This window comes from Podarcis pityusensis, assembly GCF_964106645.2.
Source record: "Podarcis pityusensis genome assembly, chromosome: 12".
Classification (NCBI taxonomy): Eukaryota; Metazoa; Chordata; class Lepidosauria; order Squamata; family Lacertidae; genus Podarcis; species Podarcis pityusensis.
In genome coordinates, this window is record NC_138037.1 from 22,578,629 (window position 1) to 22,605,334 (window position 26,706).

Sequence of the window (26,706 nt, forward strand, 5' to 3'; positions counted from 1 at the left end):
ACCATAGACCATTCTACACACTCACACACATCACTCTGTCCTCCATCCAGGCAAACAAAAGATAATCTAACAGTTCCAATGACACATTTCAGCCTGGCAAAAGGACTCAAGGAAGAGTGCTGAGGAGGGCTGGCAAGGGATGTGACCTGTGAAGGTGGTGTGGTCTCAGAAGAGTCCTGAGGACTAGACAGAAAGGCCTAGAGGGCGTCATGTTTCCTAGTGAGTGAAAAGGACAGGATGCTGGAAACTGGCTATATAACGTATAAAATTTAGTGATCTTGAAAAGGAAAAAGCTGACAATGTGGTGCCGAATGGGATACTGTCGGCTCTGGACAGACTTAAGGAGTTCTTAGGTGAGATAACATTTTTTGCTGATAGGCTATAATCACATATAAACAGGGTAGTGAAGAACCTACAGATATGACCAAACAGTGTGAACTCAATATAGCGTCCACAGATAATTTTCAACATGAATTACACTTTTGTCACTCCTGCGTTCTTGCTCAACCAGCTCTCAAGGTCCTACACAAAAGGGTTTGGAAAAGTATGAATGGAGATCATTGTAAACTGCTTAATGAAGAACTCTGTTCAATGTGCAGGTGCAGTCGAAAAGCAAACAGGTTACTAGGGATACAAAAGGGGCAAGAAAGAAAGGGAGTATAAAACCATACAATTCAAATGCATCTGGAATTTGTACACAATGCTGGTTATGTCAGCTCAGAAAGAATGTTGTTAAATGGAAGTAAGGATATCAAGAGTGACAGCTTAGATTATTGAAAGTCTTCTGAAGAACTGCTATCTGAAGCTAAGTAACATTAGCTTCAACACCAGTATAGAAAATAATGTAATGGCACCAATATATATGCAGGACAGAATCTATTATTTTTCCTTTTTTATGATACAAACAAAATGGAAATAAGGTATAAGTGGGGAAAGTAGCTAATTCATTTCCCTCACAGAATGCAATTGAACAGTTGCATAATCTTTTGCATCAGGATGCATCAATGCCATGGAGACTCTTTGTCTCGGGGTCATGGGTTCAAGCCCCACAATGGACAAAAGATCCCTGCATTGCAAGGGGTTGGACTAGATGACCCTCGTGGTCCCTTCCAGCTCTACAATTCTGTGAATGAAATGAGCTGAATAACATTAAATGAAATCCACATCTGTATGGACTCTAGCAAATACATTTTATCTTTAGTACATTTGTAGCTGCAACAGTGGCATGTAAGCAAACATTGCCCAGGTTCATAGGTAACACTAAACCAAGCTATGGCTCAGTATGAACAAGCAAGGATGTTGGTACACAAAGCAAAAACCTCAGCTGATTTGCTCCTCCTCCAGTCCTGCAACTGGACAATCCACAGTTTAACATTATGTGAACCTGGACTCATCGTTGTCTTGCTCCAAACAAATCATGTTCTTGGCTTACCATTCACAGTTTGCCTGGAGCAAGACAAATCAGGTAACACTAAGCCAAACCATGCAGTGGTGGCGGTGGCAGAATTAGTGTAGGAGCAAAGGGCATGCAAGGCATCAGTACGCTTCTTCATTCACTCTTAGCCTTGTTTTGGCTTAATGTTATGTGGGAATGAGTCCATAGAATCAGTATTAAAATTTTAGAGGATCCTACATGTGAGCTACTCCACCCTTTTTTCTTTCTTTTGCTATGTGAAAAGGTAAAGTACATCACAAAAAATATAATTCAAAGACTTAATGTGTTAATATGGATGGGCCCTCAGTACATAGAGCATATGCTTTCCATGCAAATGGTGACAGGTTCAATCCTTGGCACCTCCAGGCAGGACTGTGAAAGCCTCCTGTCTTTAATGCTGAAGAGCCACTGCCAGTCACTGCAGATAGTATTGACCAAAACCAATAGTCTTGACTTGGGTAAAGCAGCTCCCTGTGCCTTACAGAGGTTTATAGAAAGCAGCAGAGTATAAAATAATATTACCAGATAGCTTTCTGGGTTCTTGATTCTTCTACAATCCATGAGACTCTGATTGCCCTTGAATGGCTGTATAAATCTTAGGAATTCAGACATCTGCCCTTTTCTTCCTATTAAACTTCCTGTGCCCTATGGCCAATGGCTAAACCAAAGTGGAGCCTGTTATGAATTTACTATATGCATTGGCAGATCCATACTGGCCCTCTAAGGTGGAGCTGGGTCCCGTGGTGGCGGCCGCTATTCACAACCACCAATTCTGCAAAGTCTCTTTCACAGCCTTCCACACACGGCCAGCTATGCTAATTTCAACAGAAATTTTGCACATCTTCCCACACATGCCCCTTTAAACTAATAGAAGTTTTGTACAGCGTAAGTGCTTGGTGGATTGCTCTCACAATGTCAAATGGGAGATTTAAAAGATTTTCCATACATTATGAATAAAGCTGGTGAAATGTTGCAGCTCCCTTGTGGATCCAAAGCATTCTTTAGGCAACAGGAATGACTTAATTGTTTGATGCCAGGCAAGACTCCAAGAAGTTTTTGGCAACATCAGTTTGTTGTTCTGCTCACTGGAGAGCCAGCAAAGCACTCTCTCTAGAAAATAATCTGAGCAAAGCAATCTCTTTCTATACAGCTAAATGCATTCAAAGATAGTGACAGAATTTGGCCAAAGATTGCATATTCTGCACTACTAACTATAGTGGATATTCTAGTCTATAGTGGATATTTTTAAATATATTTTAAAAATAGAATGGCCCTTCTTGTGCTGTCTTCACATAAGTTTGTATCTCAAAGGCCAGCTCTCCATGATGCCCGACCGGTCAAAGCACTGTCATGATTCAGCCATCTGGAAGTGATGCAAAATGTTCATTTCCATTTCTGACCTTTCTCAAACAGAGAGAGCTCTGCTATGAAATCCAGCTGTTCTGACCCTATTTAATAGATTGCTTGAAACCAACATAGTTTGAGAAAGGGCAAATCCTTCTAAAAGCCTTTCATTCTTCAGTTTAAATCAAACATTTTGGAATGCTTTACATTCAAACAAAATTAGGCACTTTTATCATGCTCAATTAAAACAGTATCTTGGATCTGGACCAACTATTTTTTGCCAAGCCTACACCATGTCGGGTCCAGTCTACATTGTGGGAACAATTTTAAGAACATTAATATGGTTAGAAATGCCAGTCTTTCTAGTTCTTGGTTCAACAGTGCATCTAACAGACATACTATGCATGTATGCTCAGCTGCAAAAGCCACTGCCCTCAATGGGACTTATTCTCAAGTAAGTACTGTATACAGAGTATTGCATTCTAAGCCACAATCCGAACAAATTTTATTTCTTAATAATAACATGAGAGCAATGAGCAAGACAGCAAAGTTGTTGTTTTTTAAAAAGTCATAGAAGCCTTGGGTAGCTTTGTTTGTACTGAAATAAGAGCAAGGTAAAATCAGTTCAGTTATTTAGGTTTTATGGAAATTTCTGTAAATATATTTTCGTTTAAATCTCACAGAAGACAAAGGTCTGGCTAAAACAAACAAAATGAGAGTATGAAACTATAGTGTATAGTGTTGGAAACTAATGACTCAAAACTCAAGACCTTGGGGTCAAAGGCGAGAAGTCTTTTTCACAGTGCATCCTATTAATGTTTACTCAGAAATATGAGTAAACTACCCTGAGACTTCTGGGTATAGGGCGGTATATATAGTCAATAAATAATAATAAGTTCTACCATGTGGAACAGAATTTGAGCAAGTGTGTAATGTAAATAGTTGAAGCCATCCTGGGAGATTTTGGAAGCAGTAGAGTCTCCTTATCTATACAGTAGCGGAGCTTCATGCTCCGGCACTGGGGGGGCAGAGAGCAGGCGGGGGTGGGGCTGGCACGCGTCCCGGGGGCAGGGCATGCCACCTGCAGGGGCATGGCGCCCAGCACGGGCGGGCGGGGGGGGAGCTGCGATGGCACCATACTGGGATCACTCTGCCGGGGGCAGTGCGCTTCCCCTGCACTCCTCTTCCTCCGCCAGTGTATCTATATACTGTTCATTCTAGTACTCCTCAAGTTCTGATCAGTTCCAAGCCAGACTTCTGAATTGGCTGAGAACTTTATATAAACTTCATATATCTGGGAAACAAACTCCGACTAGGATGCAATTTAGCTGCCAGCCTTCGGTTCATACAAAAGTGAGATACCAACTGCCGTATAGGTTTTTAAGAGAGAGAGCAGGAAAGTCATCTCTTTGCAAAGTACAGATGCAAGAAAGCTAACTTTAGCTCCCTCACTCTCTATTCATGGATATTCCTGTTTTGTTTTATTTATTTATTTATTAAATTTCTATACCACCTTTCATCTGAGGATCACAGGGCGGTTTACAATATAAAAACACAAAAATACACAACATAGTAACAAACATTTTAAAATGTTAGAAACACACACACACACCCCAACACACAGTTTAAAAGGCCATAGATGGTTTAATTAGCCAAAGGTATGGGACCTTAGTCATGCTGGCCACATGACCCGGAAAAACTGACTGCGGACAAACGTTAGCTCCCTTAGCCAGTAAAGCGAGATGAGTGCCGCAACCCCAAAGTTGTTTGCGACTGGACTTAACTGTCAGGGGGCCTTTATCTTTTTATGGGAGAAGAAGAATGTTTTTGCCTGGCGCCTAGAAATACGTAACAAAAGCTCCAGGCAGGCATCCCTGGGGAGAGCATCTCACAAGCCGAGAGCCACCACAGAAAAGGCCCATTCTTGCGTTGCTGCCCTTTGGACCTCTTGTGGAGGCAGCCCATGAAAAAGTGTCTCAGGTGATGATTGAAGAGTCCATGGTGGTTCATATAGCGACAGGTGGTCCTTGATGTATTGCGGTCCTGACGTGTTTAAGGCTTTATAAGTCAAAACCAGCACTTTCAATTGGGCTGGGAAACTAATTGTCAGCCAGTGCAGTCGGGCCAGGATTGTCATTATATACTCAAACCATCTTGTACTGATGAGCAACCTGGCCGCTGAATTCTGCACCAGCTGAAGTTTCCATATACGTAATAGGGTTGCCTATCCAGACGTTGTTGAGCTTTTTTTGGCAAAATTGTTGAGGTACCCTGTATTCTGGGTATAATGTGTTGCAGTTATTTAATGCAGAAGTTACCATAGATGACAGAAGTTAGGCTGGCCGAAAGTGACAGATGGCTCTCCACTCCACCGAGTGCATATGTGCTTGTGGTAGTCAAGCTAATAGAAATAATGACAATTCATGAAGCAGACACACAAATATGGGGCTACATGCAGATCACAACACTTATGGTTAATCACTGAAGTTTAGCAAGGATGTCTGTACTAGACTAAGAGAAATATAAACTTCCACATTGGACAGTCAACACAGGTTTGTTGGAATATTTTACAGAACATACCACCAAACCTGTAAGGACTAAATATTATTAGGCTAGAAGAGTAGACTTGCATGGTTCAGCATGATATGATAGCAACAAAATAATTTATGCCCACGATTTCCAAGGAAGATCAAAAAGAGTAACTTTAAAAATACAAGATACTGATGACCACTCACATTATAAAGAGCTCATAACCCACCTACTCTCAGCAGCCAGAAGCATCATAGCCAGACACTGGAAAGTCCTGTCAGGAGTAAACATGGACCAATGGTATCAAATAGTATGGGAAACAGCCTTACTAGAAAAACTAACCAATAAACTGAAACTGACACGGGTTCAAATAGAAGACGCCTTCACCCTGATATGGTTCCCCTTTATCACATACATAGCCCGACAAGACGACAACAAGAATCCACTGACAGCATGCGAACCAATCTGGCTAAGCTGATCCAAAAATCCACACACCCCATACACTCACACATATAAACAAATCTCAACCAAGGACAAGCAACCACACCCTAGGCCACTGCAACCTCTCTCACCACCAAGGAAATACAACAATTGAATAGTAAGAGAACCCATACAAGTGACACTGAACCCATACAAGGGACACTGCCACAAAACCCCACACATACACGAAGTAGAAGAACAGAAGAATTATCACCCCACCCCACCCTCCATCCTCCATCCCCCTCTTGCCCCTCTTTTCTTCCCAACCTAATACTGCATGCAATACTAATGTCTCACAACAAATGAAACTGATCTGTAGAAAACACATCTAGAAAAAAGAGACAATGAATATATTTTTGTAAACTAAGAAATCTTTAATGATAATAATATAAAAACATTCTTTGCTTCAACATTTTTGACTTTATGGGGGAAAGCAGAAATCCTCTTTATGAATGGTTTCATTGCAACAATTGCAACAGAGGTAAAATAATGTTGGGATAATTCTTCTAAAATATTCTTGAAAACCATCTTTTCAAACATCTTTTAATTTGCATAACAAGTTTAGAAATATAATCTGCAGTTTATAGTCCTTGTATTTTAACTACTCGTGAATTATTCTTCCAGTTTTATGAAACCTGAGAACAGTTCAATCACTTAAAAAAGAAACAGGATACCTGAACCTAGTTTCCACAAAAGGAAAAAGCCAGGTGTCCTTTGTAAGTGAATGTACTCCTCTCCTTGTCAGGAAAGCAGCATACACTGGTGGGAAACAGACTAGATCACCCAATATGCTTTTGATTTGGGTGGAAGTGAAACAATCTACTCCCATACCAGATCCTTTCCTTCTGCTGCTTCTACTGAGGTTAAAAATGGAGCAGAAAGATTTGCACAAGTTGTGAAGGAAACAGTCAGGTGGCAGAAAAGAGGTATATTGGGCTAAGCTAGCACCTCCAAACTTCTACAGCTTTCTGGAACAATTTTATACATGGTATTCCATAGAGAAGAAGATGAAGAATTTGTTCCCACCATATTTTAATGTTCTCAGTTTTGAGCACTGAAGACTATTCTAAAATTTCATGAGATGGTGGAAAGATGTGCTTCAGAACATTCGGGGAACAGATCAATTGCTGGAGTCATATGTTTGAAAACGGAAGCAACCATTTGAATTAAGATAGTGGGATTTTACTTACATCTTGATCCTTAGCATAGCAGTAGATGTCAGTGGAACCTGTTTTTTCATGTAATGACATTGATTAGTTGAGCCCTTTTATACACATGTGACTTCATGCAAGCTGTAAATGTTTTATTTATTTAAATGTATATCCTAACCTTCACTATGTAGACTTAAGGTGGGCTACTTACAGCCTGAAACAACAAATAAGCCACATCATGCACAACAACTCCAAGGCTCTAATCCTAACCCCACTTCCCAAGAATAAGCCCAGGGGTGCTATCTTTTAGGGGCCAAGATTTTTTCTAGACCAAGGACAAAGCTTACATATAAGCAGACTTGAGATCCACCTTTACTCCACAGGTGGTGGCAACCCAATGTCCACAGTCAAAACCCAGAGATTATACTGCATATTCCTTTCTCTTCCATTCTTCTTCTTCCAAGTAGAAAAGGGCCTACCGTAATATAATATTTTTCAGAAAATAAATGTGATTGGTCCCTCTGTTTACACACACAGTCAAACCGAAACAAAAATGTTATTTATCTTTATCTTTACAAGACATTTTTAGAGGCAGAAGGGGAAGTAAGTGGGAGTAAAGATTGAAGGAGGAGAGAAAACTTGAATGTTATAATTGTGAAACATTTTCATTTTTATAGTGAGGAGTGTTTTATAAACTTACCACATCCTTGGGAGGAGGCTCCACTTCCTTTTTAATTTTTTTACCCATTCTAAAAACAAACAAAAGAGCAGATGATGAACAGACAAGCAATGTTGAGTGGACACAGTTTACACAGGGTTTCAACCATAATTCAGTAGACTTCATGGAATGATTGTTACTGGAGTGAGGAATGATTCTTAGATTTACTTTATCTGCTGAATGCAAGCTGTTAGCAAAAGCCTTTTATCTCTTGGCCATCCTGATGTAATCCATGGCTCTAGCAGTTACTAAAGCAGTAGCAGCTCAATTTCACTTGCTTCAAAAAGCTCTTATAATGCCACTCACTAGCTCTTAAGGATGCTTTCAAACTTCAGAAATAACCAGATTTTGGTTGTGATAAGTAAGACCATTTTCTGCACTTACTGGAGTTTAAAAAATTTGGCTTTATTTTCAGATGCATTTTAAGGCAGGCACATGTACATTTACGGCAGTTTGCTGGCAATTTTTGCATTCACAGAGCTGTATCATTTACACATACTAATGGTGCATTTGGCCAACACTAATCAAATCTGTTCATATGTGTTTAGTGGAAAAATAAAAAAGGGGGTGGGTATTTATAGCATAGCCCAAAGCAAATGAGGCCAGAATGCCAGCAATTATAATGTATATTTATATTAGATCTCAGCTAGAATATAAAGTACACAAAAATTCAATCAGACGAAGACCCATGAACATGACATACAACTCTAGTTATAATTGGAATCTGTGGTTGCAATTTATGAGCTGACTTCACAATGTGTACTATTATGAAGTGTAACCACTAAAACTCAACAGGAGGTCTGTCAATTCTCAGTACAATATACAAGTCAGCACAGCAATGACATAAAGACAGATGGGAGCTTAGGAAACAGAGTGACTGCTATAAAAAAGGCTTCAATTGAAATCATTGGTTCTGCATAGGAATATAGTTTTAGCTTTTCTCTACAACTAAGCTCAGCAGCGCGCCAAAAGTAGAAACGTATACAATGATAGCTTCTTGAAAAAAAGTTTAGATTGATAAATGTAATCGCGATTCACTTCTGCAATCCTTGTGCATGGAACATTTTACAAGGGAGAGATGGGTTTCCCAACCCTGTGTTACAAGGCTGAAGGAGTGTGTTTAATTTTCCTCTGTTAATTCTCCTGTATAAGAGCCATACATAAACACACACATGGTCATTTGAACACATACACACAGACTCCAAAACACAGACCATGTATAACTGCAGAGAAAAGGACGGCTTGTCAGTGGAACTTTGACAGGAGAGCATGGGACGAGTTAAACCCATCAGTTTGCCAATTCTCCCTTGCAAGTGCCTACTCCTTATCCCTACACTAATTTTAATGTTTCTGTTTGAGCAGCATACGTTTGCCAGGATAGTAGTTTTGCCCAAACCAACACAGCTAATCCATATATATGCCTACTATATATACAGTAGATATATTAATTTAATATCTTCACTTTCTTTTCTTTGCAAATTAAAATATATAGGCTTCCCACAGAAAACTGATTACCATTTTTATTTGATTTTCTCTGTGATCCTAAGCACTGGCTCAACCTGATAGCACCAACTTCGAGTTTGCCAACCCACTTAAATGTATCACATATATGTAGCTGAAAAGCATAAATTCTGCCTATAAGGGGAGCGGGGCAGGGAGAGCTTTGTACAATTATATAAGAAGCACTTATTTAAATATGGAATTGATTCTCTAGAGCTGTTGACCCTGTGTTCTCATTTACACCTGTGCTAACTGAAGATCTAACCTCATCATCTTGAACTGATAAGTGACGATATAACCTCATCATCTTGAACTTATGTGAGGTTTTGCTCTATACAAGGTATAACTACACAAGCTCAGTGGTAGGGCTGGAGAATCAATTTTTCACCTTGGGATTTCATTTAGTGTGTTTTGAATTATATAATTTCCCTGCTTTGGTACATCTAAACTGCATTCCCCACCCCCCACCCCACCCGTATCCCCTCTCCCAGTTCAATAACAACATAAAAATGCACTAAGATTTGCAGGAAAAAATATTGCTATGAAGCAACTATTTGTTTTCAGGAACTTAATTACCTTTTTTACCCCACCACCTATAACCAGGATCCAAGTCAATTGTCTTCTTTTCCTTGCTAGTTCACTGGATTTGTTCTATCCTCTGAAACCTGAAGCAACACAGGACAAGAAATGCTTTCATTTATTGGCAACTAAAAAATGGGCATGTTATAATTAAGTGGAATTATTTCTGTTAATCACACAAATGTACACAGATGTTGAAAAATTATGAACCAGGAGTACTTTCCCCCTCAGTTATGCAAATTCCCAGTTGATTAGCATCATGATTGTATTGCTGATTATTTAGTCATTGTGCAGGCTTCTGTCTTTAGCAGAAACTTCCTGCAACAAATTTGACTACTTCTTGGCCTCATCCTTTTACCAGCTGTGTTTACATGACCAAGGCGAATCATATTTAATGTGCAGCAACAGAATCTATTCCAAACCTAACTTCTGTACTACACACATATATTCCTAACTGAACGAAGAGGAATAGGAGGATAACAGTATCCTCTTTGAGCGGTATATATAAAAGGTAAAGGTACCCCTGCCCGTCCGGGCCAGTCGTGACCGACTCTAGGGTTGCACGCTCATCTCGATCAAGAGGCCGGGAGCCGGCGCTGTCCGAAGACACTTCCGGGTCACGTGGCCAGCGTGACGAAGCTGCAGCTGGCGAGCCAGCATCAGTGCCGCACACGGAAACACCGTTTACCTTCCCGCTATAAAGTGGTACCTATTTAACTACTTGCACTTAGGGGTGCTTTCGAACTGCTAGGTGGGCAGGAGCTGGGACCGAACGACGGGAGCTCACCCCGCCACGGGGATTCGAACTGCCGACCTTACGATCAGCAAGTCCTAGGCACTGAGGTTTTACCCACAGCGCCACCCGCGTCCCTAAATAAACAGTGATAAAAGGCGTTTCCGTGCGCTCTGGTTTCCGTCACAGTGTTCTGTTGCGCCAGAAGCAGTTTAGTCCTGTTGGCCATGTGACCTGGAAAGCTGTCTGTGGACAACATAGGCTTTAACAATGCTTATGTCCAGTAGGGTAAATTCACACCAGAGAGTTGTAGGGTAGGAGAAGGAGTCAAAACAATGCCACAGTCCACTCTCCATTCTGTAAACATGATTAAGGCAGGGACGGAGGAAGGGGGTGCGGTAGGGGCGGGCCGCCCTGGGGGCTACCACTGAGGAGGGTGACAAAATGCCGGGCAGCACTCACCATGGGGCGTGCAACATGCCCGAGCCATGCGTATCTCCTGGAAGAGACGCGGTGGCTTCGGTGCACGCAGGCTGCACGCTGCCCATACGGTCCACTCTTTGCCTCCCCCCCCCCAGCTGCAGGGTGGCTGAGTGGGAGGAGACAGGCAGACTCCGGAGGTTCCGTGGTACGTCCCACCTCTATGGGCGGTGCGCCTCGCCCCTGGGCGCACCACCCCAGGCGCCCAAGCGGCTTCCTCCGTTGCTGGATTAAGGGAGTGAGAATACAGTGATACCTCAGGATGCGAACGGGATCTGTTCCGGAGCCCCATTCGCATCCTGAAGCGAACGCAACCCACGTACCATTACTTCCAGGTCGCCACAGAGTGCAACCCGAAAGCGCTCAACTTGAAGCATATTCAACCCGAAGTATGATTGTATTAAGTATGGTATGTAGTCTTATATATAGTCATTGGTATGTAGTCTTATATATTGTTTGCTCCTCCCTCTGTACAACCAGGTAAACAAACCAGAAATGAATATGAGTGCTGAATCTGGGATTCTCATCAGTTTTTCTTGATCAAGACAAAATCATAAACCAATTTTAAACAGGGATTTGTTGTTGGTTTGCCAATTCTGGTGTGTTTAAGAGTAATAAACCAGATTCCCACGATCAAAAACCACACAAAACTTTCCACTTACATGTGCTCATGCAAAGGGAGGAATAAAGAGGGAGTGAAGGGGCTGCCTATACCAGCACAGTACTCATTTACATTGTGGATTATTAAGCCATAACTTATGGTCTATCATTTTGTGCAAACACACATAGTCACTAGAAGATCCTGTCCCTAGCTGAAAACTCTAAAACCGAGTCTTGTAAGCTATTTCAAAAAGCAAACATTTTCACTGTGTGATGCAGTACTAAATATAGTCATTACTCGTTCATGAAATAAAATTAATGGAGACAGATGACAACATTTGGCTCCATTAATTTAACTTTGTTTGGGGTAAAATTTGTAAGGGTTCGTAAGGCAGAATCCAGATTTCTAGTGGATGTGACACTAGTAAACCACAGGGATAACACAAGCTGTGACAAACAATCTGAATGGAAAAATGATGTGTGAGATTTCCGATGTCTTGCTGAGATGCACAGCAAAATCCTTCTTCCCAAGAGAGAAAGACTTTAAGAAAAAGCGCTTTAATATAAACCTAAAATAAATGGAACATGGCAGCTATTCAATCACTTGCTTTAAATTAACAGCAGGGCAATTTTATGAAAAAGATGAGGGGGGCTGTCTTAAAAGCAAATCATATTAAAGGGTCACATAAACTAAAGAGCTTAAAGAAGTGTCACTGTAATTAGATTAAGCCCTGCTTTCCATCTCTAAACCCAAAAATATATGGATGTTCCAGTTGTGTTATTTAATTCATGTTTGCTGCAGAAACAAGCAGAAAGATACCTATTTCAGGTGCCGTTGAAAAGCAGGGTAATGCAACCACTCACGTGTACCACTTAGTTGGTTTAAACTCTAATAGATACTTGCTTGATTAAAATAAAAACTCACCCCCAGTGTTAGGTAACATGGAATTATATTTTGATGTTGTTAAATCAATAAATACATACGACTAGGAAGTGGCTGTTTTCACTCCTACTCCTTTCATCAAAGTGCAAGTCCATTGCTTCAAATCGCTAACAAGCAAGCTTCCCTCCTGGTTGCTACATTTATCATCAGAACTCTTAAGACCCCTTCCTTAACACCAGTTAAGTGTATCTCCTGAAGAGTTAGAGGGGTATCAAAGTTGTCCAAGACACAAGAGGAATAAATTAATCAAAAGATATCAAGCATGGAAGAATACTTGGACTTGTTATTAAGGCCCATCTAACTTCTGTCAATAACATTAACAGGGATTGGACCCAGACAGAACTGTCAGAGCATAGGGCAGCCACACTCCAGCTAAAATCTTTTCTGTGAAAGGAGTGCCTTGCGGATGACTATCAGAGTGCCATGGTGTATAAGGAACAATGAAGCACAATGGGTGAATAATAACTTTTCGGTCTGATTGGCAACTGCCTTGTCAATCCTAATTGATTAGGCATTAGCAACACCTAATTAAGGGAATGGACGCAGGTGGCGCTGTGGGTTAAACCACAGAGCCTAGGACTTGCCAATCAGAAGGTCGGCGGTTCAAATCCCTGCAACGGGGTGAGCTCCCGTTGCTCGGTCCCTGCTCCTGCCAACCTAGCAGTTCGAAAGCACCTCAAAGTGCAAGTAAATAAATAGGTACCGCTCCGGCGGGAAGGTAAATGGCGTTTCCGTGCTCTGCTCTGGTTCGCCAGAAGTGGCTTAGTCATGCTGGCAACATGACCTGGAAGCTGTACGCTGGCTCCCTCGGCCAATAAAGCGAGATGAGCGCTGCAACCCCAGAGTCGTCGGCGACTGGACCTAATGGTCAGGGGTACCTTTACCTTTAATTAAGATTATAAGAAGATTTAATCCCCTATTACAACTGCCCCTCCTTTTCCTTCCTCTGTTCATGTCCACTGTTGTATTTAGTTTTTAAGCTCTTTAGGACTGAGATCTGGTTTCTTATACCTGGCACTTTACAGAGCAAAACATCAATGATACTATACAAGTACACACATGTATATATTTGATACTATTCGGACAGATCCAAGGAAAGGGAAGTTCCTGCTAACAAGGAAGGTTCTGGTAACCAAAGCAGTGGTGGTCTTTGTTTGCTCAGGCCTATGGCACAGCATATTTTTTATATGTAAAAGATCCCATTTCAAGCCCTTCTTGTCTTGGGTTAAAATGATATCAGCTTGCAGGATGGCAAAATACTTTTCTGTGCCTTGGAAAGTGTCTACTAATCAGAGTAGGCAGTGTTGCGTTAGATGGAGCAATGGTCAATTTCAGCATAAAGCAGGTCTCACTGTTTAGCCTCTTTCTTCCTCCACCCCTTGAAGTTCAGTGCTTGACAACAGGTAGCTTAAAACAACTGCTCAAATAATTAATTAACGTTCATGAATAAAATCTGAGAGCTACTCCAACAGATGCGGCATCCCTACCCAAGCAGTCAGTCAGTCACTCCTGTGCCAGTCCATATTACTAATGCCTGCACTGCATCACTCTTATTTTAAAACCTGTCTTTCCTGCCCTGGACACCCTTTTCAAATGCAGGGGCAGCCTTGAGTGGCAAAGATGACAGCATGAAATTGTAACACAACTGACCTCAACTGATTTGTTAGGAACTGGAAAAATGTACACTTCAGAAATGAATTACTTTCTAAATCCTCTGAAATCCTCCTCCGTAAGTCGGTATATTCCTTGCTTCTTTCCTCATATAGTTTTGGCTAAGCTGCTCTTCATTAAAGCAAGGCTCATTATGCAGCTACAGTGGAGATGTTCCCTGAGAGACAGAACTATCCCTACCTACAATGTTGGCAGGGAGAATATTAGCTCTCAAATATGGAAAAGGGAAAAACATATATGATAATAAAGAGCAAAGCAAGTAAAGCACAAAATCCTCAGATGTGGCACAGTGAGCCTAGTGAAGTCAAGAAAAAAACCTAGTTGAGCTGCCCAGAGTATAATCAAAATTGATCAAAGCTCATGTGGTCCCACTCATTCTTCCCCAGTGGCAGGTTTTGGTTTTTGTTTTAAATGGGATTAGGGTCAAATGGGATGTGGAGATACAGGATCAAAGAAGTAGAGAAGCGGAACAGTCAATCCCTCTCACAGGGAACTCAGAATTGTAGCTCTGGGAAGGAAATAGGAGCCTCCAAACAACTGTCCGAATCCTTAACAATAGCTCCAAGAATTCTTTGTGGGAAGCCATGGCTGTTTAAAATGGTACCATTTAAAATAGTGCTTTAAATGTGTCCAAAATGTGGAAACAAACACCTCCCTGCTCATTTCTGTCCTGCCAGCACAAGCAGAGTTGCTGCTTCTATGTTCAGTTGCACTCATACTTCTTCTGTGAAACCATTCCTGGGATTGGGCTAAAGAGTTATCCGAAATATATTAAATAAAATCGTAGAATTGTGGAGTTGGAAGGGACCTCAATGGTCATCTGGTCCACCCCCCTGCAATGCAAGAATATGCAGGTGGCCACTATGGGGATCGAACCTGCAACTTGTCATTAACAGCACCATGCTCTAACCAACTGAGCTAACTGAAAATAGTCCATTCTAATTCTTCAGCTTTTATTTTTTTCTTGACTTCATGCTTTTACACTGCCCTATGATTTATATGACAGTGTGTGTGTGTGTGTTCTGCTTGGGTATTATTTTCATGTGGAGCGGTATATAAGTTCTGAAACAAACATAAAACATTTGAATACTTGCAAAAAGGAAACCTTTCTTTAAAAAAGCAATTTCCTTCTTCCTCCCTCCCCCTCCCCCTCGCTCAGAGGGGAAACGCCTTTTCTGGAAGAGTATGCACGTTGTTGTTACACGTGTGTGCGTGAATCTCTAAACGCAATGAATACCCCCATCCCGTTTAAAATCAATTTATCTTATTCATATGCTTGCTTGCTTTTGCTTTTGCTTTGTTTTTTGTTTGTTTGCAAAATTAACAAAACAGTTGCCAGTAAAACCCACAGGATTCATCAACTGTTACCCGTGAACAAACAGCCGTCCTTCTTCTTGCCTTAGACGGCTTCCCAGCCCAGCCTTGGCCCGGAAAGCCTCACCAGTTCAGCGAGATCTGTACGCTACTGTTTACACGGGTAGCTGCGTTCCCAAGAACCCACAACGCCCGTCACCTCGATCTTTTCCTAACGCGTCCGGCTTCTCCCGTTGCTAGGTTACACCACCAGGCGAGAGACTCCAGCGCATGCGTAACAGGAGCTTCCCGGGCCCGTAAAGCACAGAGTATAGGAAAGCAGAGGCTGCTGTAGCTAGTCATAGACTTGCTCATGTAGACTAGCACACCACTTACAGATTCCGGGTTCGCTTTGAACGCCATCTTTATCTCCGCAGGGGCGGGACTAAAAGCGTCTCATAGAAATCAATGAGAGGGGCAGGAATTTAACGTGCGCCTTCTCTCCACCATCCCAACAAAACGTGGCAGCAATGACAATTCTAGTACCCTTTCCAACTCAGGTCTTATGTATGGATTTTTATTTTAATTTTAACTTTGAAACATTTAAAAGCACAACAATCTGCATTCAAATTTTCAGATTAAGATTGCTTTTACGTGCGTGAATGAATGTATATGCATGGCTTTTAATTGTTACCCGTTCTGATATTACTATTTGGTTTTTGGTTTTGTTTTCCACCGAAGAGCGAGATAGAAGTGTTTCAAATAAATAAGCTGAGCCCTGGATTTTCTACTGGGACGTGTGACTTTAGTAGGTTGATCGTTTTATTTATTTATACCCTCCTTTTCCCTGACAGGGACTTATATTTACAGCAACCCGTAAATGTGTATGTGTGGAAGACTTTTGGTTGGAAATCTAAACCAGTCTCATCCTCAGCCGTCTCAGAATAAGTGAATCGTAACTTTAAAGACCTTATCTCTATGTAGTCACTGTGCTGCTTCTGATGCTGCTGATGACGACGACGACGACACATGCGCAGTTACTAGCAGGGATCGGGGGTTTTGAGAGCTGCTCAGAAGGAGGAGCCTCTGCTCCCCCGTCCGCCTTATTTTCTTGGAAACCCTTTTCGTTATCTCACGCCTACGCCACTTACAGAGGTGGTGTACGAGAGACATATAATCCAGTGTTGGTTCCTAAAACACCCACATTCCCTCTGGTACAAAATAACGCAGTTCCCGTTCGGAAATACGGTAATTCACACACAAACACATACTGCATTTTAATTTGTATATATGCGTGTGTGCATTTTAACCGCACCTTCCATAATGTGTCCTTTCCTACACTTAGTCACACAGCTGTGAGCTCAAGATTAAACTGTCCAGTTACAAATACCATCATGGACAGCAATAATGTGGATGCACTGTGGAATATCACAGAACAAACTTGAGCAGAAGAAATCCACCACTAAAGCAGAATACACCAAACCATAAACTTTATCCATATTCTGTTTCCTCATATCTGGGATTAAAACATAAGGTTTCCAGGTCCAAAGGCAACACATAATCCTCCATACAGACATGGGACTCAGCATCTTTCTTTTGAGAATTTGACCACTGGGGCTAAAGTCCCCTTCCACCATAACCGCCTTCACTCCCGTTAGCTACGCTTCAGGAACAGACTGGCCCACCTTCAAAAGTGGGAGTGAGAAGAACCATCATCATTCTCTGTAAAATAAAACCAGTGCTTTTTTCTTTAAAAAAAATGTTTAGGGATACTCTCATTTTGACCCAAGAAAACCACCATTTTATAGTGCAAATTGGGAAAAATAAATACAGTAAATGGACAAAAGTACAAAGATTCAAAAATGTTTAGGGGTATGCATACCTCTGTATCCCCCCAGAAAAAAGCACTGAATAAAACCTTAATAAGATTGTCCCCTACCCCTTGTGGAGCTAATAAGACTTTGCCTTCACCACCCCATAAACACAACAGAAAGGTTAAAGGTAAAGGTACCCCTGCCCGTACGGGCCAGTCGTGTCCGACTCTAGGGTTGCGCGCTCATCTCGCTCAAGAGGCCGTGAGCCGGCGCCATCCGAAGACACTTCCGGGTCATGTGGCCAGCGTGATGAAGCTGCAGCTGGTGAGCCAGCACCAGCGCAGCACACGGAAACGCCGTTTACCTTCCCGCTATAAAGCGGCACCTATTTATCTACTTGCACTTAAGGGTGCTTTCGAACTGCTATGTGGGCAGGAGCTGGGACCGAACGGCGGGAGCTCACCCCGCCATACGATCAGCAAGTCCTAGGCACTGAGGTTTTACCCACAGCGCCACCCGCATCCCCAACAGAAAGGTTAGAACCCGATTAAAAACATTTGTATTCTGCCCTTCCTCCAACTAGCTCAGACACTATATGTGGCACTTATCCCAATTTATTTACCACAATTTTGCAACATAGGAACATGCCATCTAGGGTTGGGAACCTGTGGCCCTGCATACATTTGCTGAACTACAGTGCCCATCATCCCTGACCATTGGCCATACTGGCTGGGGCTGATGAGAGTTGGAGTCCAACAACCTGGATAGCCATAGTTCCTCATCCATTGTCTACACTTACTGGCAGCAGTTCTGCAGGGTTTCAAATGGGACGTTTCAAGTCCTACCTGGAGATGCCAGATTGAATCTGGGACAGTCTGGATGCAAAGCAGATAGCTATTACCAAGTAAAAGCCATTCCCCTCTTAGCTGTTGCCCTTCTCCTTGCTCAAGGTAGGTTAGGATGTTGTGCTACTGGCCCAAGATCACCCAATAAGCCTCTTAGCCCCAAACCAGATCTCCTTTGTTCAAGTCCAACAGAGGCAGCTTTAGGGGAGCACAACTGGTTCAACTGTACTGGGTGCAGAGCCTCAGGGGTGCCACAGAGGGCATCTCAGCTGTGATGTAGACTGGAAGGTGATGGGTGGGGGCTGAATTTTGGTGTCGCACAGGGTGCCACTGATATTTGAGACTCCAAGGTCCACCACTGAGTCCGACACCAGTGCTAACCATCAAACTGGGTGAAATTATCCCACAAGTTCACATGCTTATTGAGGCATTTTGTAACTGAAGTGCAGGAGGAATTGACGATTCTACTGATCTGAAAGGTGTGATTACATCCAGGGTAATCATTTGTAGGAGCTAACTGGAAAACTGGAGTAATGTAGTCATAAGAATATGGTCTCAGGACATTGGAATATTGGTCTCTTTCTACAGTGGTACCTCGGGTTAAGAACTTAATTTGTTCCGGAGGCCCATTCTTAACCTGAAACTGTTCTTAACCTGAGGTACCACTTTAGCTAATGGGGCCTCCCGTGCCGCCGCCACACAATTTCTGTTCTCATCCTGAAGCAAAGTTCTTAACCCAAGGTACTATTTCTGGGTTAGCGGAGTCTGTAACCTGAAGCATCTGTAACCTGAAGCGTCTGTAACCCGAGGTACCACTGTATTGGCAAGTGATATGCATACTCTGCACTGGGAATATTTGCTTCCATTCATGATTTAATTGTGGACCTGTCACTCATCTCTGTTTGTTCATTGTTGCCAATATAAACATTATTCTCATGGGACTATTAGCAAATTGGTATTTGGAATGAACTTTTTAGCCTTCTTTTATCAGAGAGCTTTGCTGTTCAAATTCCTCCTGTGAGAATCTCTTTCTCCACCTTTCTTTCAAATAAGTAAAACAACACATACACACACATTGTTTTATGAAATAGTCAGCCAACCCCCCTCCCACAAAGAATCTATTAGCTTTGTGAAAGAAAACATCCTGGTCCTCATCTCATTCTGCACTGACTATTCAGAACTTGAGTTTCATCTAATGCTATGAACAAATTAATAGCATTTGGCAGTGTGTACTATGGCAAAGGGATTCATGGCATTTTTCTATTCATTTTTTTAATAAGATTTTTATTGAAATTTTCAAAATATTACAAAATAAAAAGAAAAAAAAGAAAAATACAAAATAAAAATAGTTAAAAACAACTCAATCTTTCCATTACTTATTTTTCATTAGCTTATTTCCCGGACCTCCTCACGCCTCCCTTTTTTGTATTCCAGTTCGGTTTGTTGGTTCAGCAAATCCTTCCCCTCTTTGTTTATCCAAGTCTTTAATCTTAAAGTATTGTAACATTAAATTTTTACCTGTTAGTAATCCATTTTTCATATTACCTTATAGTATTATAGCTAGAAACCACTTACTTTCTATCCAACATCATTCTAACATTCATTACTTTTACAATATTTCTGTAAATAGGCTTTAAATTTCTTCCAATCTTCTTCCACCGACTCTTCTCCCTGGTCTCGGATTCTGCCAGTCATTTCCGCCAGTTCCATATAGTCCATCACCTACATCTGCCATTCTTCCAGGGTGGGTAGATCTTGTGTCTTCCAATACTTTGCAATGAGTATTCTTGCTGCTGTTGTGGCATACATAAAAAAAGTTCTGTCCTTCTTTGGCACCAATTGGCCGACTATGCCCAGGAGAAAGGCCTCTGGTTTCTTCAAGAAGGTATATTTAAATACCTTTTTCAATTCATTATAGATCATCTCCCAGAAAGCCTTAATCCTTGGGCACATCCACCAAAGGTGAAAGAATGTACCTTCAGTTTCTTTACATTTCCAACATTTATTATCGGGCAAGTGATAGATTTTTACAAGCTTGACTGGTGTCATGTACCACCTGTATATCATTTTCATAATATTCTCTCTTAAGGCATTACATGCCGTAAACTTCATACCTGTGGTCCATAACTGTTCCCAGTCAGCCATCATTATGTTATGTCCAACATCTTGTGCCCATGTGGGAAATCTTTTTCAGACCAAGGGCCACATTGCCTTCTGGGCAGACTTCTGGCAGCCAAATTCCAGCAGAGGGCAGAGCCAGAGACTAGGTGGGAAAACGATTGGAAAATCTACCTTTATACATTGGACTAGTTTCTACAAAGACTCATACACACATCTGTATTCAGGCAAGCAAGAGACATTATCAGATTTAGAGAACACATTCCAGGCAGACGAAAAACACCCGTGGAGGGTGCAAAGGGGAGCAAGAGGAGAGAAGGTGTGGCTGAAGAGAAGGTGTAGCCTAAGGAGAGTCCTCAAGACCAGCCAGAGAGGTCTGGACCCCAGAGGGGCACTTTTGGCCTCCGGTCCTGAGCTTCCCTGTCCCTGATTTATATCCTGCTCTTTCATCTAAACGATAAATCAAAGCAACTGACAAAAACAATGTAATATTATAATATTAATAGAATAGAATAGAATCTTTGGAACTCCCTGCCTGTTGAGATCAAGCAGGCACAATCACTGTACTCTTTTTGGTGCCTGCTGAAAACATTCTTGTTTAGACAAGCCGACCCAGATGTTTAGAAAGCTGAGGTAATTTGAATCTGTTTTAGTATTTTGACTTCTGTATGTTTTAAAGTATGGTTGTGATTTTTTAAATTGATTTTATTGTTTTATCTTTTTGTAAACCTCTTTGAGGTTCTTCACAATCAAGCAGTGTATAAATTTTATGAAATAAATCAATAAAATAAGGTAACAAAAAGAGATAAAACCTCCGTTAAATCCTCATGCTGGGAGAAGTACTGGCAGAGTTCACGTCTTCTGAGCTGCTTCCCACTTTGAAAATGTCAAAAATCAAATTAAACCCAAATTAAACCCAAGAGCATTAGGTGGGGTGATCACCAGATCAGTTTATAAAACTAGGAGGGTAGCTTTAACTGGAAACATAGCAAAGGTTTTCCAGTTGAGATGAAATTGTTATGAAAATGTTTTCTGAAATATAATCACGTTTTTGTTTGGAGTATAAATAACTTTATTTCATTTACTATGCAGTCCATATTATAGGCAACAAATAAAGTAATACTATATCTTCTTGGGTGACATAAATGTTACCACTTTCAAAAAGGTTTTTAGCATTCATATTGTGGTTTCTCCTTCAGTGATATTTAAAGCCAGCCTTTCTGCTTGTTTAAGCCTTTTGAAGTAATTTATTTTTGGAGTGTCTTCTTGGATCATCACTGTGTGCTGTTCAACGACACAGCAAACCAGTATTTTAGCAGGAATTCCTGTTTTATGCAAGCATGGAATGTGACTAGAATGGTGACCCTACTAGAGCATGTTTGATAGTGTGTGGTCTCTAAAATTATTCTCAGAATGCCACTCACTGATTACTCTATTTTTCGCAGGGGCCCTCTGGCACTAAGGCACCTAAGAACCAGTGGCCAACTCCAGGGCTGCTTTTCCTTGCCCATTGAAGCATTTTGGCTCCTCTCCTTGGTTCCTTGAAGCTTTGCAATGACTAAATTTGGGGATGCAGCCATAATTTTGTTTCTCCAGTGTCCCTGAGGCTGCATTTCCACTGTTGGTTTTGTTGTAAGCACTTTTGGCTTTATGTTGTTGTTGTTGTTTAGTCGTGTCCGACTCTTTGTGACCCCCTGGACCAGAGCACGCCAGGCACTCCTGTCTTCCACTGCCTCCCGCAGCTTGGTCAAACTCATGCTATTATATGCCTGTTGTCTTTGTCCATGGAGTTTTCTTGGCAGGGATGCTGCCAAGTATTCTGCCGGTTCCTGCTCCAGGTGGATCACATTTGGCCAAAACTCTCCACTATGACCTGTCCATCTTGGGTGGCCCTGCACGGCATAGCTCATAGCTTCTCTGAGTTATTCAAGCCCCTTTGCCACAGCAAGGCAGTGATCCATGACCACTGCCTTGGTTTTATACATCCCCCCAACTCCTCTTTCCTTTTTCCACATCTCAGGATACATCCGTCCCATCCCACCCCGCAATCCTCATAATATAATGGTTTTCAACTGATGTGCCGCAGTGCCCTGGGGCGCCTTGAATGATGGTGAAGGGAGCCAAGAACAGGACCAATCTCTGTAGCTCCTTCTTTCCTTCCCATCTCTTAATAGAGACTGTAGATTAGATTGTGTAGATTAATAGAAGTGGCCACGTGTGGTGGAAGCAAGGGTTGTGTCATCTGCAAAGCGTGCCTGATGGGAAATGTAGTTCCCAAGCCCTGCCTCCACCTTGGAGGGGGCTGCACTGTCTGCAGACAGGCCAAAGGTGAGCCTCAGAAAGTGTTGGTCAAGGGAGCCGTGGACTCAGAAAGGTTGTAAACCTATGGTTTAACCAGCTTCCTCAACCTCAGCCCTCCAGATGTTTTGAGACTACAATTCCCATCATCCTGACCACTGGTCCTGCTAGCTAGGGATCATGGGAGTTGTAGGCCAAAAAATATCTGGAGGGCCGAGGTTGAGGTAGCCTGGTTTAGGAGTTGGTACTAGGTGCTGCAGGTGAAAGCAGCTATTGGTTACTATTGCTTTGACACCCCCCCCCAAAGGATCAAAGCCTCTCCCTTGAAGGGACCTTTCCTGAAACAGAAGTATTCCTTCCACACACAGAAGAGTTAACTCTGCACACAACCCAATGTGGAACTTTATTTTCTTGTTTTTTTGTGCAAAACAAAGCATGTAATTTAAAGTTACATATAATTGGTTAGAAGAAGCATTACCATGACTGCCAAAAATCCTGTCCCGATTTATCGAGCCCCCACTCGTGAGACAAATCAAGTGTGAGTTTTCAGAAAGTTTGTAATCCATAATTATTTGGAACAGCATCTTTCATCTTCATCTTGCAAAGGCATTTAAAAGCAACATGGATTTGTTCATCAAAGCCCCACACATTTGAAAGATTTAAAGCTTCAGAAAAAATTGTGTACTTTCTGGTTCCTGAAATAATCTTTCCAAATGCACAGAAAGCACCCTGCTGAAGAAGACATTTTTCATTTCCTGAATGATCAGTCCTGGCGTTATTATTTGCCAGATTGCATACTTGAAAGAAGACTTGCTCACATTACTTTTTCCAGAGGCATCAATCACTTTATGTTTATGATCAGCTATGAGTTATGAATATGATCTACTGGCATATTGTACAAAGATTTCCTCATTCACCTTGCTTGATATAATAACCCTGAAAGGATTGGTAATAAAGAACTTTTTTCCCTGTTGACTTGTGTAAGAACAAACATACAACTCGTCATCAAGATTATTACTTCACTGAAAAACCAATAACATTTTTCTTCCCACAAAAATATCCAGTTTTAAAGTTAACCCTTGTTTAGCCATTGATTTAATTGTACCTTAAGTATAAGAGTCTCAAACACTAAGAATTATGTTGGGTTGTGATTCTATTGGAACTACTGAATGAGCTAGATGGCCTGACTCAGTACAGTGGTACCTCAGGTTAAGTACTTAATTTGTTTTGGAGGTCCATTCTTAATCTGAAACTGTTCTTGACCTGATGCACCACTTTAGCTAATGGGGCCTCCTGCAGCTGCCGCACCGCCAGAGCACGATTTCTGTTCTCATCCTGAAGCAAAGTTCTTAACCCAAGGTACTATTTCTGGGTTAGTGGAGTCTGTAACCTGAAGCGTCTGTAACCTGAGGTACCACTATATAAGGCAGCTTCCTATTTTCTTACTCAGCAGGTGAGGCTTCAGTTAACAACACAAAAAGAGCCGGCAGGATCAGGCCAATGGCCCATCTAGTCCAGTATCCTGCTCTCACTGTAGCCAACCAGCTGCTCATGAGCCATTCCAGGCAAGCTGATTTTTGGATGCTTTGGAGTCACATGGTAAAGTGTTTCTATGCAAGTGCACATTGTAACACACACACAATTGCTTCTGCAATATCCTGTGACCATCTGCAAAGTGGATCCACTCTGTCCAAATCATAGGAAGGACATCTGAGTCTTTGGAAGCAATAACAAAAAAGCAGAGCTGCAGTAAAAAAGTTATACGCATTCAAGCAAAAAGGCACCAAATAGCATCTGGTCTAATGACAAAATTGTGCAGGGACTAATATCCTTTGTGGCCAACAAAAGAAGACTGCTAGCTCCCTGTTCCACAGCAAGAGGAGGAACCCCATTTAAGCTTTCTTCTTGCCAAGCAGCCAGGGGCCAGTGTCTCACAAATATGATAAAAACCATGCTTTACTGTACTAATGTATGTGTGATTTATGCTTCTTTTTGTAAGTGGAGCCCATTACAAGCAGCTGAAGTAAACAAAGTGCTTGGGTTGTGTGCCGTTACGCCTTAATCTCCTTCTAAATTATATTGCTCATTTTTAAAATGTGCACTCATAAGCTCTAGAAAGTGTTGCTTATATGCATTTTTGCTGCTGATAATCAAGCTGATGTGTGTGCTTAAGAGAACCTTGGCTTAACCCTCTATATAATTTGCTATTATTGGAAGCCAGTTGAGATGATTACTAGGGTTTGTGTTTTTTTCCATCTAGATTGTGCCAGAATCCAAAAAACAGCAGGTAGTCATACACATTATGCTTTCCTTCTTCTATTTTGTGTGTGTTGTTACAAAAGCCTAATTGGATCAAGTATGGGTCATGCGTTGGATCTTTTATTTCTAAATATGTAAAATAACACCCCTCTTCATCTAAATGCCTGTCCTTGGTTTGTTGAGGCTATCTGTTCCATATTTCATAACTGGCTGGAATCACCTTTTTTGGAGAAGGAAAAGAATTGGGCGGGGGAGAGGGATGAGTAAGTACTAGTGCAGGGATGGGGAAGATGTAGCCCTACAGATGTTTTTGGACTCCCATCTCTCATTAACCCCAAATAGCTTGGTCTATAGTCAGGATTGGACGCGGGTGGCGCTGTGGGTTAAACCACAGAGCCTAGGACTTGCCTATCAGAAGGTTGGCGGTTTGAATCCCCGTGATGGGGTGAGCTCCCGTTGCTCAGTCCCTGCTCCTGCCAACCTAGCAGTTTGAAAGCATGCCAGTGCAAGTAGATAAATAGGTACCGCTCCGGCGGGAAGGTAAACAGTGTTTCCATGTGCTGCTCTGGTTCGCCAGAAGCGGCTTAGTCATGCTGGCCACATGACCCGAAAGCTGTACGCCAGCTCCCTCAGCCAATAAAGCGAGATGAGCGCCGCAACCCCAGAGTCAGTCACGACTGGACCTAATGGTCAGGGGCCACTTTACCTTTACTTATAGTCAGGAAGGAGGGGGCTATAAACCAGGTGTGGGGAACCTTTGGCTTTTGGATGTTGCTGAACTACAACCTCCACCATCCCTGGCCATTGGCCATGCATGCAGGGGCTGATGGCAGTTGTAGTTCAGCAACATCCAGAAGGCCAATGGTTCCCCCTACTGCTTTAGTCAATTGACATCTGGAAGGCCACAGGTTAGCAATCCCTTTCTTAAGGAAATAGAATATTTCAGAACATGACAGGTCTTTAAAAACAAATGTTCCTTCCTTTGGAATACCCCAGCTTTGTAGCTGAGCAGACCAGACAGTACCTCCCCAGAGGGACCCTTATTTTTGTAATTGTGATCTGGCAATCTTACTGTGCTCATTACTCTGCTCCTTAGACCAAATCCTCTCTCAGTGTAAATTAGAATAACTAGCTTTGATGGGAACTGCAGTCGTTTACATTGTCTAAGGAGATGGTCCTGTGAAAATGACTCTGCTTTTTTTTGCCAGCAGGAATTCAACTCAGCTCTTGTTCAATTTTCTGCTTCAAGATAATGGAAAAAAATAGGTGAGGGGGCAGAGGGAAACCATGTACACCACCTTGAGCTCATGGGAGTAGAGGTGAGATATAAATGTAACAAATAAATAAAAATGAACAACAAACAACAGGTTATAGCAATAAATCCCATACATGAACTCAGGGTGTTGTCATTTCTGCAAGAGTATCTACGTAGGTAAATACAATTCTTTCATTAGAAAAACAAAAACAAATAAGCCTCTGTCCAGCACACATACTTTGCTCACTTTTTTTCTGTGTAATTTGCAGTGCATACATCATAAGCAATATATTTCAGTGGCTTTACATAGGTAACAATTATGGAAATGTGCTGATAAAATGCATCTTTTACAGCTGTAATTCTGTGTATTAGGAGCATTTAATGGAGGGGTAGAGGCAATGACCCAGTTCCTCAGCTTGCTTTCTGCTTCCAGTGGTGAGGTAGCAACATTTGTGTCATGTCACTTTGAGGTGCCTTGGTTCTTCCACCTCCTTCAGGCCAGACAGTAAAAGGCCCCACACTACCCAGAGGTCCTCTGCCAAACGACAAAGTGTGGATGCAGTGGAAGCAACAAAGCTACCCTTCTTTGCTGCCTTCCTTGCCACCAGGTAGGCTCAGTGTTCAATTGCACTCAACCAGAATTTTCCTCTGCTCACATTTG

General features: G+C 41.9%; 2 protein-coding genes and 1 long non-coding RNA gene across 20 annotated transcripts in view; 2 read left to right on the forward strand and 1 right to left on the reverse strand.

The window, feature by feature from the left end:
• Nucleotides 1–15,873, reverse strand: part of ARMC3 (armadillo repeat containing 3) — a 57,144-nt gene extending 41,271 nt beyond the window's left edge. Inside the window, exons 1-5 of one of the 17 annotated variants that reach the window (XM_080974419.1) lie at nt 15,562–15,800; nt 9,734–9,822; nt 7,640–7,688; nt 6,979–7,016; nt 5,538–5,582 (exon numbers count right to left, since the gene is read on the reverse strand). Coding sequence is in view for 14 of the 17 variants with exons in the window: in XM_080974428.1 (XP_080830554.1) it covers nt 7,640–7,687 (48 nt within the window). In the remaining 3 variants the exon portion in view is untranslated. Of the gene's footprint in view, nt 1–5,537; nt 5,583–6,978; nt 7,017–7,639; nt 7,689–9,733; nt 9,823–14,142; nt 14,344–15,512 lie in introns of those variants that run through there. The other 16 variants (XM_080974428.1, XM_080974424.1, XM_080974426.1 and 13 more) reach the window with 16 other exon arrangements.
• PIP4K2A (phosphatidylinositol-5-phosphate 4-kinase type 2 alpha) overlaps nt 1–26,706 on the forward strand; it is a 182,652-nt gene that overhangs the window by 70,057 nt on the left and 85,889 nt on the right. The gene's annotated exons all lie outside the window — the stretch shown is intronic.
• LOC308458979 lies at nt 16,009–18,935 on the forward strand. The gene is made up of 2 exons (XR_013977801.1): nt 16,009–17,450; nt 17,806–18,935. It is a non-coding gene; the product is annotated as an uncharacterized lncRNA (long non-coding RNA).